The sequence below is a fragment of the Artemia franciscana genome, chromosome 17 (genome assembly GCF_032884065.1).
Source record: "Artemia franciscana chromosome 17, ASM3288406v1, whole genome shotgun sequence".
Lineage (NCBI taxonomy): Eukaryota > Metazoa > Arthropoda > Branchiopoda > Anostraca > Artemiidae > Artemia > Artemia franciscana.
The window spans coordinates 11172825-11192037 of NC_088879.1; the positions used below are offsets into that span (position 1 = coordinate 11172825).

Below are 19213 nucleotides of genomic sequence, written 5' to 3' on the forward strand. Positions count from 1 at the left end.
TGCAAATTTTTTTACTAGCACCCTTTTTGAGCAAAAGTCCCTCTTTTTTGACCTTAATTTCCACTCTTTTTAGACGTTGGAAGCTGGCAGCCCTGCAGAGTATTAGTTTGTAGAGTGACATGGATAGTGAAGTTAAAGAACAATGAGAACTTGAATAATTTTAAATATTGCTTAAAGGATATATTAAATAATACTAAATTGTAAAACCAAATTATAATTATATATAAATATATATATATATATTTATATAAAGCTAATAATATATTTTTTGTAGTTGAGAAATTCGAAGATCGATTATTGATGGTTTATGTTGTAGGCTATTGGGCAACTCCACTGTTAGGTGACTAATGGATTGACTGAAATTCTGGACGAGGGTATATTTGTTTTTCATATTTACTGGACTGCCTTGTGTCAGGCTCTCGGGTAACCCAGAAGAGTCTTATGTTGTTGTTTACACTCTATATATTTTGTTCAGTAAATTAATAAATATCTGGCAGAATTATAGCCGAAATATCCATTTCATTGTGTCTTGATCATTGTCTCAAATCATTATTGTCTCATGACCATACTTTGATCATTGATCAATCACTCAATATATACAAGATTCCACAACTGACATAGGCACAAGGTAAACAAACTATTCGACTCCTTTTTGTATGTTCTTTCTAAATATGCTGATCATTTCACTTGCAAACGTGTCCCCCTCGCCGCCTGATGGTTCCATATATAGTTCTATTATTGAATTTCTTCGTTAAATCAATGTAGTCATGCCTTTCAACCCCTACGCTAAACCGGCAATCTTCTCAATTTGCAAGTTATCTCCGTGTGTGATTGAGTGCGTAATTTACCCAAAAAAATTATATGAAATGATTTTAACAAAATTTAAATAATGGAAGGAAATATGACATGATTAGTAGAAACATCCTGGATATTATAAACTAACAATTTCATTATTTTAATGTTTTCTTTTAGTCTTTCGATGTTCCTTAGGCTATTTTAGGACCTTCAAGGGGCGAGGGCGGGGGTTGCATTTGTAAGTGAATTTGTTATCATATTTGGAAAGAGCATTCACAAAGGAATCAAGTAGTATATTCACCTTATCCCTATGTCAGTTATGCAATCTAGGATCAATTGAGCGAAAATTCTTCATTTATTTCTTATATTTTGTAGTATGAAAAGCCAATATAGCCTTCGTCATTATTTGTTCTTATGGAAACTGACTTTTCATTATTTAATCATTCGGATTTGACCAACAAGAAATGCAAATAATACAACTTAAAGGTTTAGGAGAGTACGACTCCTGCACGTGCTACAGTGCTAAACATAATGAAATTGGGCTAAAATAGCACTTTTCGTACCACTGGTGGCAACCCTGACCATTCCAGCATCTTTTGTAATAAGCCGATAAACCAATTGGTCAATTATATCGACAGTATTCGTGGCTGTTGCTGTTATGTAGATCAAAATTACCGATAGGAAAAAAACCCAAAAATTGATAAAAATGCCAGAAAAAGTCCCGAGATGAAAATTGCCGACAGGAAAAAACCATAGAATTTCAGCATGCGTGGATGAACAAATAAGTGTTCCAATTGGGATAGGTCCGATCAAATGCACTGATGCATGTAATCGGAATACCCAGTAACTTTTGTATCCAGTAAGAATGTCCAGTAACAATTATTTGTCGGGGAAAATTTATTTGGTAGCTTTCTCCCTTATTACTCAGTCATTTAACAAGGTTCGTTCTATAGAATTCGACTTCGAATTTGATCATTTAAAATTTAATCTTTGAAGTTTGGTTCTAGATCGTTTAATACTACTCATTCTAATCACTCCTGCTAGAACCTGGCTTCTGAGTTAAAAAAAAAAAATTATCGGCTGGTAATATTGCGTTAAAAATTAATGAAACTCTCTAATTATCTGCAGCAATAATATACTATACAATTTTTTTCAGCTAAACATTCGAAGAAGATTATTCTTGAAAATTTTCGAAAATAACAAAAAAATTTTTGTTAAAAAATTTAAAAAAATTTTGATTCACAGAGCTGCGTTGCTTCGTCATTACTACTTGGTATAGCTTCTTCAGAAAAGTAAGAGCTCTAGAACTGTCATTATCCCCTTTAAACTTGCTTCTTTGGAGAATTTTCCCACAAGGTTGGTCTGAAAGAAATTTTCCCTCCAAAAGAATAACTTGAAAAAGTGTATATCTTTATTTGTCCACGAACTGGATATTTTGAAAACTTACATTCCTAAAAAGAAATGTTTGCAATGTAATTTTTAATTTCTCATAATTTACGCTACCACTAACGCCCCCCCCCTCCTAAAAAATATCAATAAGTGCCAAAACATTTATCAAGGACTGATGATAAGACAGCATTAGCGAAAGGAGCCAGATTACAGGTGGTAAGAATTGCTTTGTATAATTTTTACAAGAAGCATTCTTAAATTCTCCTATTAAAATTTACCTATTCCGCGTACACAAACTGAAATTTGGCTAGGAGATCCTCGCCGAAAAGTCTGTTTCTGTCTTTTCGTTTCATTTTTTTCAACATACTGAAAACGACCCTGGTTCTTTTTTTCCATCAAATTTAATGAAATTTCATCATCCCTTTTTAAACTTTAAGTTGATTTTGTTGTAACTTTTTATTTTGAAAATAATTTAATCTGCTTACGCAATTTAGCTGGTAGCAAGAACATCACCAGAGGCAAAAAAAAAATCAAGCTTACACAGTCGGAATCAAACGGCGTATGAGCGTCACAAAAAGCCTCTTTTTTCAACGATACATTAACTCCATGGGAAGCAGCCTCTCTAACCGTATCCATTTTCATATGAAGTCCAGCCTGTTGAGCACAAGTCACATGGAAGGCAGTGTAACAATTTGGACGGTGACATTGTATGCATGCACCAGCGCCACGTTGCTTACAAATGTAGCAAGTCAAGCGCCACCGGGCGGGAGGAATGTTTTGAATACTGTCAATTGGTTCCAGGAATACCTGAAAATAACCATAAGAATAATTAAGTTTTTAGGTCTGGGTTCGCAGTTGTACACACAGGAGCCATACTGGCTTATCATGGCTATTCGCCTGTCAAAATAAACAATTTTGGCTGCTCTAACTAGAAATTTACCGACTTGAGAAAATTTAACTTTACCAGACAACTAGGCAATTTCCATCTACATAACAGCAATAGCCATGTAAACTGAAATTTTTCAGCTTTTTTGTCGGCAATTTTTATATACATAACAGCAATAGCCACATAAAATCAATTGCTTCAGTTCTTCTATCGACAATTTTAGGCGGTAATTTTATCTGCAAAACAGTAACATCCATACATATTGAATTTTTGCTGTTTTTCAGTCAGCAATTTTTATCCAGAATTTTATTCAATCCACTAACCAACTAACAGGGGAGTTGCCCAATAACCTACAACATAAACCACCAAAAATCAATATTCGAATTTCTCAACTACAAAAAAAATATTCTTAGCTTTATATATATATATATATATATATATATATATATATATATATATATATATATATATATATATATATATATATATTTATATATATATACATATATATATCATTTTATTTTACAATTTAGTATTGTTTAATATATCCTTTAAGCAATATTTAAAATTATTCAAGTTCTCATTGTTCTTTAACTTCACTATCCATGTCACCCCCAATCTAATACTCTGCAGGGTTGCCAACTTCCGACGTCTAAAAGAGTGGAAATTAAGGCCAAAAAAGAGGGATTTTTGTTCAGAGTGCAAGTAAAAAAATTTAGCCCTTTTCACTGTTCTGATCACTCATACGTCATTTGCCAATAATAAAAGTTAGCCTGCAATCATTAAACATATTAATTAAAAAATTTTCAAATGTATTTAGAATAAAGTTCGGAAGGCTCCCTACTTAAATGGTCATCTAAATAGTGAGCGGAATAATAATTCTCATCCTTTTTATAACTAAAAAGTAAGGCTCTGCTAGAAATTTGCATGTGTTAATTTTGACTACTTGGACCTTTTACTGAACTATATTTGACTTCATCAAATATTTAGATAAAGTTTTGTATCCAATTTGCCCAAATGTTTTGAAAAGAATATTAGGGGTCCAAGTAACTAGTCATGAAGTATAGCCGACTTCACAGCAGTCAAGTACCGTACCCTAGAAGCAAAAAAAAAATGGTTAATACATTCTTATTCGCACAAAATAAGTCTTCTTCTTCCTCTACTAGTTTTTCTTCTTTTTTTCATTTTACAACTTTAACAAATGATTAGGTTATTTTTTTTACGTATAAAAATAATTAATAACAGAATTGGTATTACGATATGAGTATGCTTATTGTAAATAACTTCTGAGACCACACTTGCAAATCATGACATAACAGTAGAAAATTGTAAAGAACACAATTTTGTTTTACAATTTAGTATTATTTAATATATCCTTTAAGCAATATTTAAAATTAACAAATTCCTGTAAAATAAAGCATATAAAACTTTAACAAATTCCTGTATGACATGTAAAACTATCCCTCATTTAGAAATGTTAGTTTAACATTGACAAACTAACATTTAACAACATAACATTTAACAAAATAAGTCTTCTTCTTCCTCTACTAGTTTTTCTCCTTCTTTCCTTGTCTTGTAAATTTCATTCCAATTTTTATATGAAATGAGTAGTTTTCTAGGTTCATTCCCGGTGAGTGGATAGCTACTCGTTCGGTGAATGTACTGCTTTGCTTTGAGCAGGTTAAGTTTGAGCATATGAATAAATACAAACGAGACAAGAGTTCTGTGAAAGGGGTATTTTAGATCATGTGAATCACAGAGGAATATCTTTCTGAGTAGTACATCTCAACAACATAGTGCAAATTTAAACTTGCTACTGTGTCAAAATAACATCAATAGTTTGTTCAATGATACAAGTGACATAACTTTTCAATTCGATGTGTTTTCAATATCGATTGAGGAGAAGTCGGAACCCATCAAAACCAACACAGTACTTCATGAATAAAAAAAATTCTCCAAAGAATGGATGCGCCAAACAGCTTTTGACTTCTTTTTACTAAATATGAATTTCAACGTTTTCACTTGCTAATTTTGACTTTGATTTGATCTACTTCTTCTTAAATGGTTGGAAGTGTTGAGAAGACTGTTGCATGGAAACGCTGTTGCATGCTCCATCAGCAACATGTTCTATCAACTCTGCTGCAGCGTTGCCAACACGGTACAAAATAACATCAAAATAACATCTAGGTAGTTCATCCCAACTACATAGTAGAGCAAATTCAAACTTGCTACTGTGTCAAAATAACATCATTAGCTTGTTCAAAGATACAAGTGACATAACTTCTCAATTCGATGCATTTGCAATGTCGATTGAGAAGTCGGAACACATCAAGAACAAAACAGAATTTCATAAATAAAAATAAAGTTAATAAACCAAATCCTTTACTTGTATATTAACTTACCAAATCAATACTTGAAACGAGCATTAATAAACTAAACTTCTAGGTTGATGAAAATTATCTTTATGTGTGCTTGATTAACAAGTTTCAGCAATCTTTGTTTGTATTTGTTTTTACTAACAGGATAGTTTAGCCCCATTTTAACATGGACTATTCAACCACTGAGATTTTTAGACATAACTGTCAGAGATTGCCATAATTAAAGCATAAATAAATTAAATGCAAATTAAATACATCTTTCTGAAATGTATTTTAAAATATCTTAAACATTGATATATTGATATCTTATTTAATATATCAATTATTATTGTGTATTATATCAATTTAATATTATATTAGTTACATTATTAATACATCAATAAATTAAATTATTAATATCAGTTTAATATATCATGTTAATTGTTAACTTAATTTATTATTATTTAGTATAAATATTAAAAATATGTATTAAACATATATAAAACGATTCTTTTTTAATAGGTATCAAATAAATATTGATAATAAATTAAATATATATCACAGATGGTTAAATCATAATTTAAACCAATGTGTCTGAATTACCATTTACTAAATTTCAAAGTTGATAAAAATTCTCTTTATCGTTTAATTAATAGAAAACAAGCGATTGAAACTTTGTTATGGTAACTTACTAAATCGGCAAATTTATTATGGTAACTTACTAAATTGGCAAACATCACTTCAGGTATCCAAAGGGCGCAAACGACGTGAGCCCATCTATTATCATCAGTTTGCTTAAAGGCACCTCCTTTATTTGGGCAAAGAGCACAATCAACTGACCGTGATGGGGATTGCAAGCACCTTCTGCATAGCCACTGTCCTTCAGGGATATAAGGTATACCATAGCATTCCTAAAACATTGTAAAACATTTTTATTATTTGTAACAGTTTAAGGTTAAAAATTTTTTCAACAGTTGGCAGATTAAATAATCTATAAAAAGAGTTCAAAGCCTCAAAACCAAAGACGATATTTAAAAAGCTAACATCCGGATTACAGGCTACACATAATCGTTACCTAAATAACTGGTAAGTGCTATGGCTGAAAGCCAATTACTATTCTTCAGCTTCAAAAAAAAAATTACGTAGCATTTTGCAATGGGAACCGGAAGACCAAAGCCAAGCAAGTGCTTCTCATTATGCAGTAGGCTTAATTGTACATAAAACATTATAACCAAGTAAGCTATAATAAGGTGTAAAAAAGCTACGATTTATTTATTTCAATTGTTGTTGATGCTGGTGGTATTGAACATAGAATATTCTGAAGAATAGTTTGGTTGAATCAACCCCCCCCCCCCGTTTTTTGTGAGAATTATTTTTTTTTAATGATTATGCTTACATTCCTACGATCTATCAGTATTATTTTATGTCTTAGAGCCCAATTCACCATGCTACGCTATACAATTAAAAAAACATAATAAACACAAACGCGTTTTCTTTTATATGACAATCTTTTTTTGTATTAACTTTTCTTGTTTCAAATCTTGGACTTGTTTTTACTAGAATAATAAACATTTGAAACAAACAAGAAGTTAGCACGACAATTAACAGTTTGACAAATTGAAAGTTTGTCAATTAAAAAAATCAGTAGTCATAGCCAATTTTTTTTTTAAAGTGAGAGATAGATATTTCAAGCTGATCCTAAAGAATAAATATACAAAAACTTTATTTTCGCTATTTCTTTTTTTAACCAGAGGGATTATACTGCAAGACAGTACGATAGAATTAAATAAGCCAGACCCCCACCCCCCCTGAATACGGACCTTATCTGTCACATTAATTTCTTTACTATTACATTAATTACCTCTTCTGTCACATTAGTACACTGATCGTTTTTGTTATTATCTTAATAGTGTGGAGCATCATAAAGGATTGTTTGCACTTAAATAGCAGTGATAATTTTTTTTTTTTTGGAAAATTAATAGATTAGGTAATTTCACCTAATTACAAAATTCGTTGCAAAATTGTTTCGTTACCACCTATTTTTGTGCATAATTTCAGTTTTTAGAGTTTGCGAATTTATAGCACAATAAAGTTTTAATACTTTAACGTTATACATGTATTATTTAAATACTTAAAGAGTTAAAAACAGTGACGGTTAAATACTTAAGGCTGTAAATACTTAAGGCTGTAATACTTAAGTATTTAAATTTTAAATATTAAAATTTTAAATATTTAAGGCTGTAATACTTAAGGCTTAAGGGCTGTTTCTTGCAACTTTTTATGCTGAATTCAAAGCATAATCGATTTTTTTTTTAGCATCCACACTTTAAAGCAGAATATTTCGTCACCTCTAGTTTTTGCAGATGAATTTAAACAGCTTAAGAATTTTTAAAAACTAAACTGTTTAATTTATTAGTAAATTAAGCAATACAACATTTTATGCTGAATTCAGATTGCAAAAGGGTTTTCCCTTTAATAATTTGGTTTGACTTCGTTTCGATTTGTCATGTCCATTCCTTTATTTTATTTCCCATCTAAATACCCATCCTTAACATGTTTTGTAGACGGGTTTTCAATTAATGAAAAATAATACTAAGCAAATACATTGTATAGTTTTCTATAAAAAGCTAAATATTGATAAATTGAAATATACATAAGAATACAAAAATAAATAAATAAGTTGAAATATAAACCATTAAATAAATAAATGAAAATTAAATACCTGGTGGACAGCCAGATTGCACATATCACAAAACAGGATAACATTTGTGTTTTCGCATTCTCCATCATTACAGATACAACACACCGCATCTTCATCGATTGGTGGGCCTTGGTGTTTGCCGCTTATTTGTACCTGAGCAAAAACAAAACCACTTAATTTAAAAAAAGTATATACAAAATTCAAAATTTTTTAAATCAAAACAGAAAAAAAATCTAGACATCATATGTCTAGTATATATATATATATATATATATATATATATATATATATATATATATATATATATATATATATATATATATATATATATATATATATATATATATATATATATATATATATATATATATATATATATATATGTGTGTGTGTGTGTGTGTGTATGTGTGTATGTTTTCAGTTTACCTTCTAATGACGGCCACTGTAACTGAAATACCCTGTATGTGACCGCAATATCCAGAGATTTTCCCGTTGTTTCACTGTCAAATGAAAGGATTTGTCCCTGTTGAATTGAATAAATAACATTGCTAGAAGTTGAGAGTATATAGTTAGAACATTAAGAGTAACGCTAAGAGTTAACGTTAACAGTTAAAATACTAAAATATAGTTAAAATATTGTAGGAAATTAAGAGTCTAAATAATTCATTAAATCTGCAAAACCTGTTTTTCATTTGTGGCTTTTCAGTATTGATTTAGAGAACGAATTTTCAATCGAGTTGATTTGAATGTGTTCGCACTCGTTTCTATGCGTCGAGCTCATTTTTCGCTTTTTTTTATTATTATTATAATTTAGCACTATTCAGCTCCTTGCTTGTCTTATTGCTCTTACAGGTGGTCCAGCGTAGAAAGGTATGTGATACTTTCCATCTAAAACAAAGTTATGAAACTAGCTTATTGTTACTTTTATAGTTTATTCTCTCTCTCTCTCTCTCTCTCTCTCTATTGACGACATGACTGCCTGTCCATGGATTATTCTTTATGGTTGATTGTGTATGGCTATGCTGTTTGACCTATGTGATTGTATGGATGAGTAGGGTTAAGGCCTCATTCAAGTGCTGGTCTATATTAATCACTAATTTAGGAAAACAGTCTTCCTTTTCTCCTTCTCTCTCTCTCTCTTTTTTTTTTTTTTTTTTTTTTCTTTTTTTTTTCTGCTGTTGCATTGGTGATTTCTCTTTTCATGATATATATATATATATATATATATATATATATATATATATATATATATATATATATATATATATATATATATATATATATATATATATCTTTACTTTGATATTCTTATTTTGATAGTAGTTTTGAGTCTCTGACGAAGCTTTGATGTTGAAAAAAAAACCATTTAGAAAAAGGGAGTTTTGAAGATCTTGAAACTTTGGTAATCAAAAACGAAAAAAAAAAATTTCCGAAAAAGAAGCTTTTCAAAGAAAAGTAAAGGCTATAAACTTAGGTTCAGTAGAAATAAAATCTGTAATAATTCGAACTCAAAATGACCAGAAATTACTATTAAAGAACAGACGAAACCCAAAACAAAAGGAAATTAAATAAATAATCATAGCAAACAAGCATACAGCGGTTACTAATATAAATAAACAAATAAATCTTAAAAGAAATAAAACTTAGAGTGAATGTGCAAATCAAGCTTAAAACGAACAAAAATCACTACAAACAAGAGTTCCATACCAAATTGATAATTTTAGTAATATATCAAACTGAAAATTTGATATATAAGGATACTAATTGTTGAAAGCTCATCAGTTGAAGAGTTTATTTCACTGTAATTTTCATTATTTTTTTCAATGCTGTAATTGAATACAAATTTAACTGAATTACAATTACAATGTACAAAAGAAAATATTTGCAAAGTGCCAATGACACAGTAGGCTTTATACTTTTGCAGTTAGTGAAGGGGGCAGCAGCCAAACTCTTGTCTGTGATTTTTGTTTGCTTTAAGCTTGATTTGTATATTCAATTTAACTTTTGGTCGTTTTAAGATTTATTTATTCAATTTTATTAGTACCTGTTGTATGTTTGTTTGCTACAATTGTTTATTTAATTTATATTCGTTTCGGGTTTCATTTCTTCTTTAATGGTTGTTTAGAGTTTGAACTAAAATAGGTTTTTGTTTCTGTTGAACCAAAGAAGTATCCCTTTTTAAGTTTAGGTCCAACGATTTGGGGAATGTATAACTATTGCCAAAGTTCAAGTATTTTCCGGTCTTAGAAGTATTCGTTCCATTTGACCTGCCACGTGCGTTTATTGCACGAGAATACTTTCATCTATTTTTTTTAAAGCTATATTTTCTTCTATACCTGGAAATATGATTCCTTTTCAAGTCTATCCATAAGAAGCTCAAAATCAGAAACAGAAAGTGGAGCCAGGCCGTCAAACTTTCGTTTTGAATTTGTCATCTCAAGCCAAGCGCAATCTTCTTCATCCATATCATACTCCACTTCATCGTCAAGCTCTTCTGCTGATTTCTCAATATACCTGAAATTAGAATAAGTATATTCAATATACATACCCACGTAAACCCATACATTAATATACCTGAAATCAAAAGTACTTATGTGAATAATCCTCATTGACCCTATTTTAAAGAGTACAGAAAACTGAGATTTGAATCTGGTCATCAAAGAAAAAAGTCAATATTATTAAACATCTTATTTATATACGGCCAACTGCATACATATGCTCCTCTCCTAAAGATAGTTGTATATTCTGCGATTAATTGTACAATTCCCTTTAATTTTATGTAAATCCTGCTTTTGCTGTTTTGGTGTATATATCCTCCTAATAAGACTTGATTCTCTAATTAAGTAACAAAATAAATAACAAATTCAATCAAAATTAACCTTATTTTAAAAAGTTCCTAATTCTACTAGCTAGCTAATTGTGACAACACTTTCTAATAGCTATGGAATATCTATTAAGACGTAAAGGTAGTTTATTTCTCAGGCTAGTTTCTCAGACATGTAGTCAGACACCCTTAGAATTTCCTTGAGATATTCCTAGCGAGGAATCGTGTGCTCACATTTAATCCAAATTTTCGTCTCGAGACACCACAATCGAAATCTCTATGACAAAGAGTGGAATACCTTTGAAAAACCAATAAAACTGCGTCAAATCAAAAATAAAATAAAGGAAACTATTAGATTGCCTTCCAGCATCGTTGATTATATTGGAGCTGCATCTTTGAAAAAAACGGTAGTCCTCTTTGAATCACTATTTTACACTATACATCCAGATGATAACCACAGAGTGCACTCTGCCTTTAACTAGGCTCCGCCTCCAAATGCACTGTGCCTTCTTTTACTAGTAGCTTTACTACAATCCCGAAGAAAGGAAAAGAAGAACCGGAATGTGACTATTTTCACCCTAGCAGTAGCAAGTTTTCTCTGTAAATTGCTTTGTTCCTGCTTACGGGAAAAATGACAATTACTGCGCAAGAAATAGGCCTAATTCTCATCAAGAATTAGCCCTCCTCAACGCCCCGCTCTTTACGCTAAAGTTTGACACTTTCTCTCAACTCTACTTTTTAAAACAGTAAAAAACTTTAGCGTAAAGAGCGGGGCGTTGAGGAGGGACCAGTCCCTTTCATATACGAAGTAATTTCTGTTCGTTTTAAGTTTTAATGTCGCTCCTTACTTTCAGTTAAAAAACTTGTTTTTTTTTATTTAATTTCTGAACATTTTTGAATTAATGCATGTTTTGATTTTGGCTCTCCGCAGATGAATAATTAAAACAAATTTGCGTATTTATTTTTTTGGCTAAATGGCTTTCTCATACTTTTGATCGAATGATTTTGGGAAAAAGGAGCGGTGGAGGAGGCCTAGTCACCCCCCCCCCAGTTTTTTGGTTACTTAAAAAGGCAACTAGAAAATTTAATTTTTTACAAACGTTTTTATTAGTAAAAGATATACGTAACTTACGAACTAGCTTACGTAACGAACTTTTGTATTCGTATGTTTTTATTACGTATATGAGGGGGTTTACCCCTCCCCCCCAGCAGTACCTCGCTCTTTACAACAAAGCTAAAGTTTTGTCCCAATTCCTTAAGAATGACCTCTGAATCACAAAGGCCGTAGAATAAATAGTTGAAATAACTAAAAATACTTTAGCGTAAAGAGTGAGGTATTGAGGAGGGGACGAATCCCCTCATATGCGTAGTAATTTTTGTTCGTTTTAATGCTGCTCCTTACTTTCAGATGAAAAAAACTTTTTCATATTTATTTTTTTATTGTTTTTTTTTTAAATAATGCTAGAAAATCCTGCACTCCCTTCATGGAAATTTTCTTCCCTCATGACAAATTACTCCATGGAAAGTTCCCCCAACATATCCCCCTCTTCTCAACAACTCCCCCCCTCCAACCAAAAAAAATCCCTCTGAAAATGTCTGTACACTTCCCAATAACCATTACTATATGTAAGCACAGGTCAAAGTTTCTTAACTTGTAGCCCCTCCCACGGGGATTGTGAGGGAGTAAGTCGTCCTCAAAGACATAGTTATAAGGTTTTCGACTATGCCGAATAAAATGGCTATCTCAGAATTTTGATCCGATGACTTTGGGAAAATGATTAGCATGGGAGGGGGCCTAGGTGCCCTCCAATTTTTTGGTCACTTGAAAAGTGCACTAGAACTTTATATTTCCGTTAGAATGAGCCCTCTTGCAACATTCTAGGACCACTGGGTCGATACGATCACCCCTGGGAAAAAAAACAAAACAAAAAAAACAAACAAACAAATAAACACGCATCCGTGATCTGCCTTCTGGCAAAAAATACAAAATTCCACATTTTTGTAGATAGGAGCTTGAAACTTCTACAGTATGGTTCTCTGATATGCTGAATCTGATGGTGTGATTTTCGTTAAGATTCTATGAATTTTAGGGGATGTTTCCCCCTATTTTCTAAAATAAGGCAAATTTTCTCAGGCTAGTAACTTTTGATGGGTAAGACTAAACTTGATTAAACTTATATATTTAAAATCAGCATTAAAATGCGACTCATTTGGTGTAGCTATTGCCAAAAAATTCCGTTTTTTAGAGTTTTGGTTACTATTGAGCCGGGTCACTCCTTACTACATTTCGTTACCACGAACTTTTTGATAATTGCTTTTTAGTAAGGTATATTTAGGCCTATGTATAGCTTAGCATATATACATATACCTGCCTCAAAGTCGCATCTGACATTCCAAGTCTCCAGAAAAACTAATTGCTGACCTGCATTTAAAGGGAAAATCAGCAGGGCAACTTATGATCGATCACACTTCGATCTTTCTGATCAATTACCCTGCTGATTCTCCCTTTGCAAACAGTTTAGCAAACGATTTTTGGCAATCACCTCAGAAGTGTAAAAAATATCAGATACAACCTTTAGGCGAAACAGCGATTAAACATACTTATACCTTGGGTATCATATTAGGCATACCAGACCTGCCGGTATTGATTTTTTGACCTTTCTGATGCATTGGCGATACCAAAGCTTTCAATGACAATAAAAAATGATAGTACCTTATTAAGTATACCAAACTTACCGGTAGTAATTTTTTGGCCTTTCTGGTGCATCGGGGACATCAAAATTTTCAATGACAGTAAACTGAGGCTCGGGGAGTTTAAAGTTCTTTTCACTGGTTTCTTGCTTAGTTGCCTCTCTATTCTGATCTTCCTGTAGATCTATGAACAAAAATTAAATAAATCCAAATGTTAAAACTAACATGATTCTAAAAGAACTCAAAAAAGTAAAATGTGCGTTTTAACACTGTGGGATTCAATCAACAGCAATAGCTATGGAAACAAGGACAAGTCTGGTGGAATAATCTCCAGCTAGAAGTAGATACCGGCAGAATATTGTCCGTGCATTGAAAGTTAAGTTAGAGGACATAGTGGGAGAGGAAGAGTTTGAGAGCAGGAAAAATATACGGTGGATGTGTGTGTGGGAGGGGGGGTTGGGTTTAGCAAATTTTACTACTTATCCTCTCCAGCCAATACCTTGTTTTTTATGTCTGTTTGATGGGGAATTCGACAACTGAGCCTTGACCCAGAGTGTGTGGGTCCACCCCGCCATAAAGTTAAACAAACTAAAAACACACATTGATTACTACTCTTTATTTGATTTTTTTGCACTTGTTGGTTTACTTTTTTGTTTTTCCCTAGTTAATTTTATAAACATTACCTCGATAAAATATTGTTCATAAGATAACTTTATAAAACAAAATATTTACATACTGCTTAAAATGCCAAAGCAAAGGATTTACTGACAGATCCCCAATCAATCATATACTGAAGAAAGAAAACATATAATGTATATAGAAATATATATATAGTCGTATAATACATACAAACAATATATAAAGAAATGAATTGAGACAGAATAAATCCTTGTTATTTACTAAAATCAATACGCGCCATTTACTACAGTCAACCACTGCTTGTGATGATTACTGATACTACTATTGCTGCTACTGCTAATGCTAACAACTCACGGCAGCACCAAGCCACCAGAGGCTAACACAGTTGCACACGCTCCACCTCTATCTTAATCTGTTCATAGCCTCAGTCGGTTCCACAGGGCATAAACTACTATGACTGATACCCTGCAATTTTTAGCCATAAAATGAGGGATTATCACTCTATTATCAACCTAAACAGGACTTAGCAGCTTCCTTATCCATCACGAGCCCAATTCCGTCGTATTCCATCTTTCCTGCCTGATTAAATAAATCTTATGTCGCCTAATTCCCTGTCTCCTACCCCAGGGACATGAGTTCCTGAAACTCCCAATAAGTCCAAGCGTCAAAATGTCGATACGATAGTTATTTTTTAAAATAACTATCGTACATTTTTAAATTATTTTAACATAAAAATTTTAAATTAAATTTTAAAATTTTAATTTTAATTTAAAATTAAATTCAAAATTTTAATTTTAAAAATTTTAATTTAATATTTTAAATTATTAAATTCAACATTGCAATTTTCACGTCCTTTAAATTATTAAAATCATTTCAGCCTGAAGAAAAGTAATGGTGCCAGAGTAGGACAGGGACTAACACATCTTCTAAGGCCTATTCCAAAGCGCTTAAGTCGGCTTAGAACTGAACAGCAAGACGTCCCTGGGACCTCCAGTTGAATGAAGCTGAATGGAGGAACTGAGGCACTGAGAAATCTTTACAGCCTGTATATACAGGAGAAAAAACTCACTTTCGCTCCTTCGTCTTCTCTGCTGGTTTTTCAAGTTCAGTTAAGTCTTCTTTTCAAACGATTCTGTCCTATGCAATTCGCCAGTCATTACGACATTAACTGTATTAGAAATAAAAAAAAAATGAAGGAATATGATTTAATTTTATATCTAAACTTTCTTAATTAAAAAAAAAGATTGGGGGATAGAACCACATTCTTCATTCCACTTCCCGTTCCATAAAGTCAACAAAATGAGTAGCCTACTTAAAAAGCATCGTTAGACAATACCTCTGAAAAAAAAAATATTATATCTTCCTTTACTTTTCAAAGGGCCTATGTTTCTGAGCACAATTGTAAATACCCTGGCTTCTAGTGCTTCTGGCTTTATGTGCTTCATGGCTCCTAGTAAAATGGCCATTGAAGAGAATTGGCGGACAAAATCATCCTTAAGAGGGATACTTCAATGAAATTAATCACAAAATGAAGTGATTAAAACAAAACCCAAGCATCAAACAGGGACATGGGTGCTCGCACGGTCATCATAGTTGAGATGTGACAAATCGAGATAATTTTTCATGCAGATGCAATCGAGATAATTTCGAAATCGAGATAATTTCAAAAGCAGATGCGATCTTAAATGGCTGGGAAAAACTTTCCAAACAGCACTATTTTGTAAAAGCTACTATGCAAAGCCAATACATAAAATAAGATTTATTAGTACAACAACAAAAAATATTCTATGGCAGGGATAGTTTACAGTATTTAAAAAAAATTTTACTGTTTGGCATATATTCAGTCAACATTTTAACTGGTGTTATACCCCTGATTCAGGGCTTGGATATCATACTTCTGATCCTGCCATGCCCCTGAGCTCCTGAAGTCAGGTCAAAAGTGTATTTGTTTTGTGTGTCTTCTGCTACTCTTTTACTTGTTTGTTCAAATTCAAATTCACTTTATTTTCCCTTAATATTTTTGCCGATTACAGAAATAACAGCGACGGTAAAAAAAATTAAAACACCTAAAAAATTAAATTATCAACACATGGTTTATTAACAATATTTTCCAAGTCACCATTATAATGACTTACGAAGTACAGACCAAATGACTTCAGGTACCGCTTGGATGAGTAGATCGGCGGTTGTTCCCACTTTGCATCGTTTTTTGTTCTCTCTCTGAGCCTAGTGGAATGTTGAGTTTGGCGTGTCTCAAAACTCGGAAGAAGATCACGGTGTGTTTCCGAGTCAAGGATTTTTCGACTGAAATCCACAACCAATTTATCCCTTCTCTCTTTAAGGGACCAGTATTATTTTGCAGACCCCTTTCTGGAATCTTTCTATTAAATCATTGGCTATATTATATCGCAATAACCAGTTTTTTGATTAATATTACAATTTTGTCGTATAAAAATAGTATATCCCCTAACTTTTTGTTGAAAAGCCGAAACCTCTACCTGGTGCCGAAAACTGATTAATTTCCATAGACCTTTGTATGCATAATAATATACCCTTTTTTGATCCGACTCTAGTTTTAGGAGTTACGGGTTATTGTATTTCTTAGTATGGAACGAGATCATCTCTTCCTAGGCTGCAAGCTACCACTACGACCCGGAAAAAGGATTTAATTAATACTAGGAGTTCGAGGATCCAACCTTTAGAGGAGAGAGAAAAGTCAAAACGGAAAAGGAGCTTTTTCACTTATATGAATCAACCTTTCCAGGGGAAATCAACACGGAAGCTTGGACAAAAACAAATTTTTTAACTAAAAGATTGAGAAGAGAAAACTGTATAGGATGCACATAAAGTCAATTTTGGTAAGCGAAAATAAATTGATTAATTTCAATTAACTAACTTTGATTTAATTTTTCAAACCTACAAGGCCTGGTTGCATCAGCTATGATATTCTAATATTGTTTTAATTCATATTACCCTGCAATCTGCATATTTTGTTATGCAATTATTCCATTAAAATTACTCCTACATTTCTATTCGTAAATAAAATAATTGCTGCATTTTTACAAAGAATATGACCCATATTTGTTGAATTAATGCCTACTTTTTGTAATCTAAAGAAAACTAGGGCCAAAAATACCATTTTTTCCTGCTTTTAGAGTTTTTGAGCCCTTTTTCCCAACAGATTTGGTTCCAGATGTTTTTAATGATGGTGTTTTTGGAGCTTCGTCGGCCTCTTGTGGCTCCTTCACTAACTCAGGGTATTTTTCCTCAAAATCTTCCTGAAATTAGAACTTAAGTTAGTAATAAAGCAAGATTATACCAGCTCTAAGAACAATTTACTTTTTGAACAATTAAAAATATGACAAACGAGTTAAAAAGTCATTTCACACAAATACCAGGGACACATCCATTATTTTCAAAAAAAAATTCTTATTTTTTTTTTTTTACTTGTGATTATGTTGGATAGAGAAATTTGTATGATTATGAGCAAAAACTATAAAAAAAACACTCAAGACATGGGGGTGGTTGCCTTGCATCTAGACCAACCATTACCAAGATGCCACCTACCACATGTTTCTGTTACGCACAAATATACAGAATGCCCGATCTTGGGATATTGGAAAAAGAAGAAATATAGGCCTATATTAATCTTACGAAATACCTTTTAAAAGTGTAGTTACTGAATATATTATTAATATCTAATATTATGTTTTTTTTGCAAGTAAATCTTGGGTTTATTGTTGCATTTCTTGAGGAAGACAGGAGAGGCGAAGAATAAAAGCAGTATCCTTGAACACAAACTTTTCATATCCTCCTCCCTTTACAACATTTTCTTTTGTTGATAATAAAATTAACTCTATTTAGTATGCTGTTACCCCTCAAAAACACAAGTTTAAAATTTCCCTGAAGTTTACCATACAGAAGTTTACCATACAGAACATTTCTTTTAAACGCATCATCAAGAAAGGAAATATATGGTTAAAAGAGGGACAAGAAAGTAGTTAGTAAATAGGCAAACAGCAAAAAGACTGGCATGATGAATTAAAAACATTTCAGGAATGCAAAGAAGAAAATATGAGAAGATTTCTTTTATGCTAAGGAAAAAATAAGACAATACCAGAAAAAAAAGACAATAAGAAAACAACAAAATATAAATAAAGCAATAATATATGGGTATGTAACATTCTGGTTGCTGAAATGTTGATCAAACAGCATTTATGACTAAATTTTAGCTTCAAATTAATTAAGTCATTCATTTTTTTAGAATGAATTAATCAAAAATTATTTGATTTGTAGTTATTAATCATGCGAAATATAAGAAGCTAATCAGGAAAATTTTAAGAACAGTGTATAAAATACAGTCCATGCAACTATTTCAGCTAATTGACTAATAGCCATCTTCAGCAACATATAGTGCAAATACTAAAACAGATAAACCAATAAGAATATAACTCATTAAAAACTATTTGATAAAATAATACTATACCTTGATTCTTGGTTTAACCTTTACATGGTAATAAAGGCTCTATCCAAATTTAATAATTTTGTGGTTTTAATTTAAGCGTTAATTTATCAAAGAGTTTGTGAGTGAATTAGCTTCTTATTAGTTATTTATTTTAGTATCCGCATTATATCCCAAAGCCATCCTAGCTGAGAGCTTAGTGTGCTACACATAAAAGCCTTTGTCCGTGAGGACAGGGCTTCAATTCCAGGTGTTGCTGGTTATTTGGTTTGGAATGGGGGTCAGCGGTGTGACTCTATAAGCTCCGCTACAGTTGATCCAGTACTAAATGAGTACCTGGAGAAATCTGGGGGGAAAACACGAGAAGTGTTGGCTAATTTACTCCCAACCACACATCAGACTCCCAGCCAAAAGCAGAAAACCAGGACATCAGTATCTGCGCTATGCAGATCACTTTTCAGCATACGAT

General features: G+C 32.1%; 1 protein-coding gene across 2 annotated transcripts in view; it reads right to left on the reverse strand.

The window, feature by feature from the left end:
- The window catches only part of LOC136037838 (bromodomain-containing protein 1-like), a gene marked incomplete at its 3' end in the record, with an annotated part of 88423 nt that overhangs the window by 33983 nt on the left and 35227 nt on the right, over positions 1-19213 (reverse strand). The window contains 6 exon segments of one of the 2 annotated variants that reach the window (XM_065720682.1): positions 2725-2991; positions 6150-6338; positions 8150-8281; positions 10465-10642; positions 13689-13827; positions 17419-17560. In XM_065720682.1, the coding sequence (XP_065576754.1) occupies positions 2725-2991; positions 6150-6338; positions 8150-8281; positions 10465-10642; positions 13689-13827; positions 17419-17560 (1047 nt within the window). 2 annotated transcript variants of the gene reach the window in all.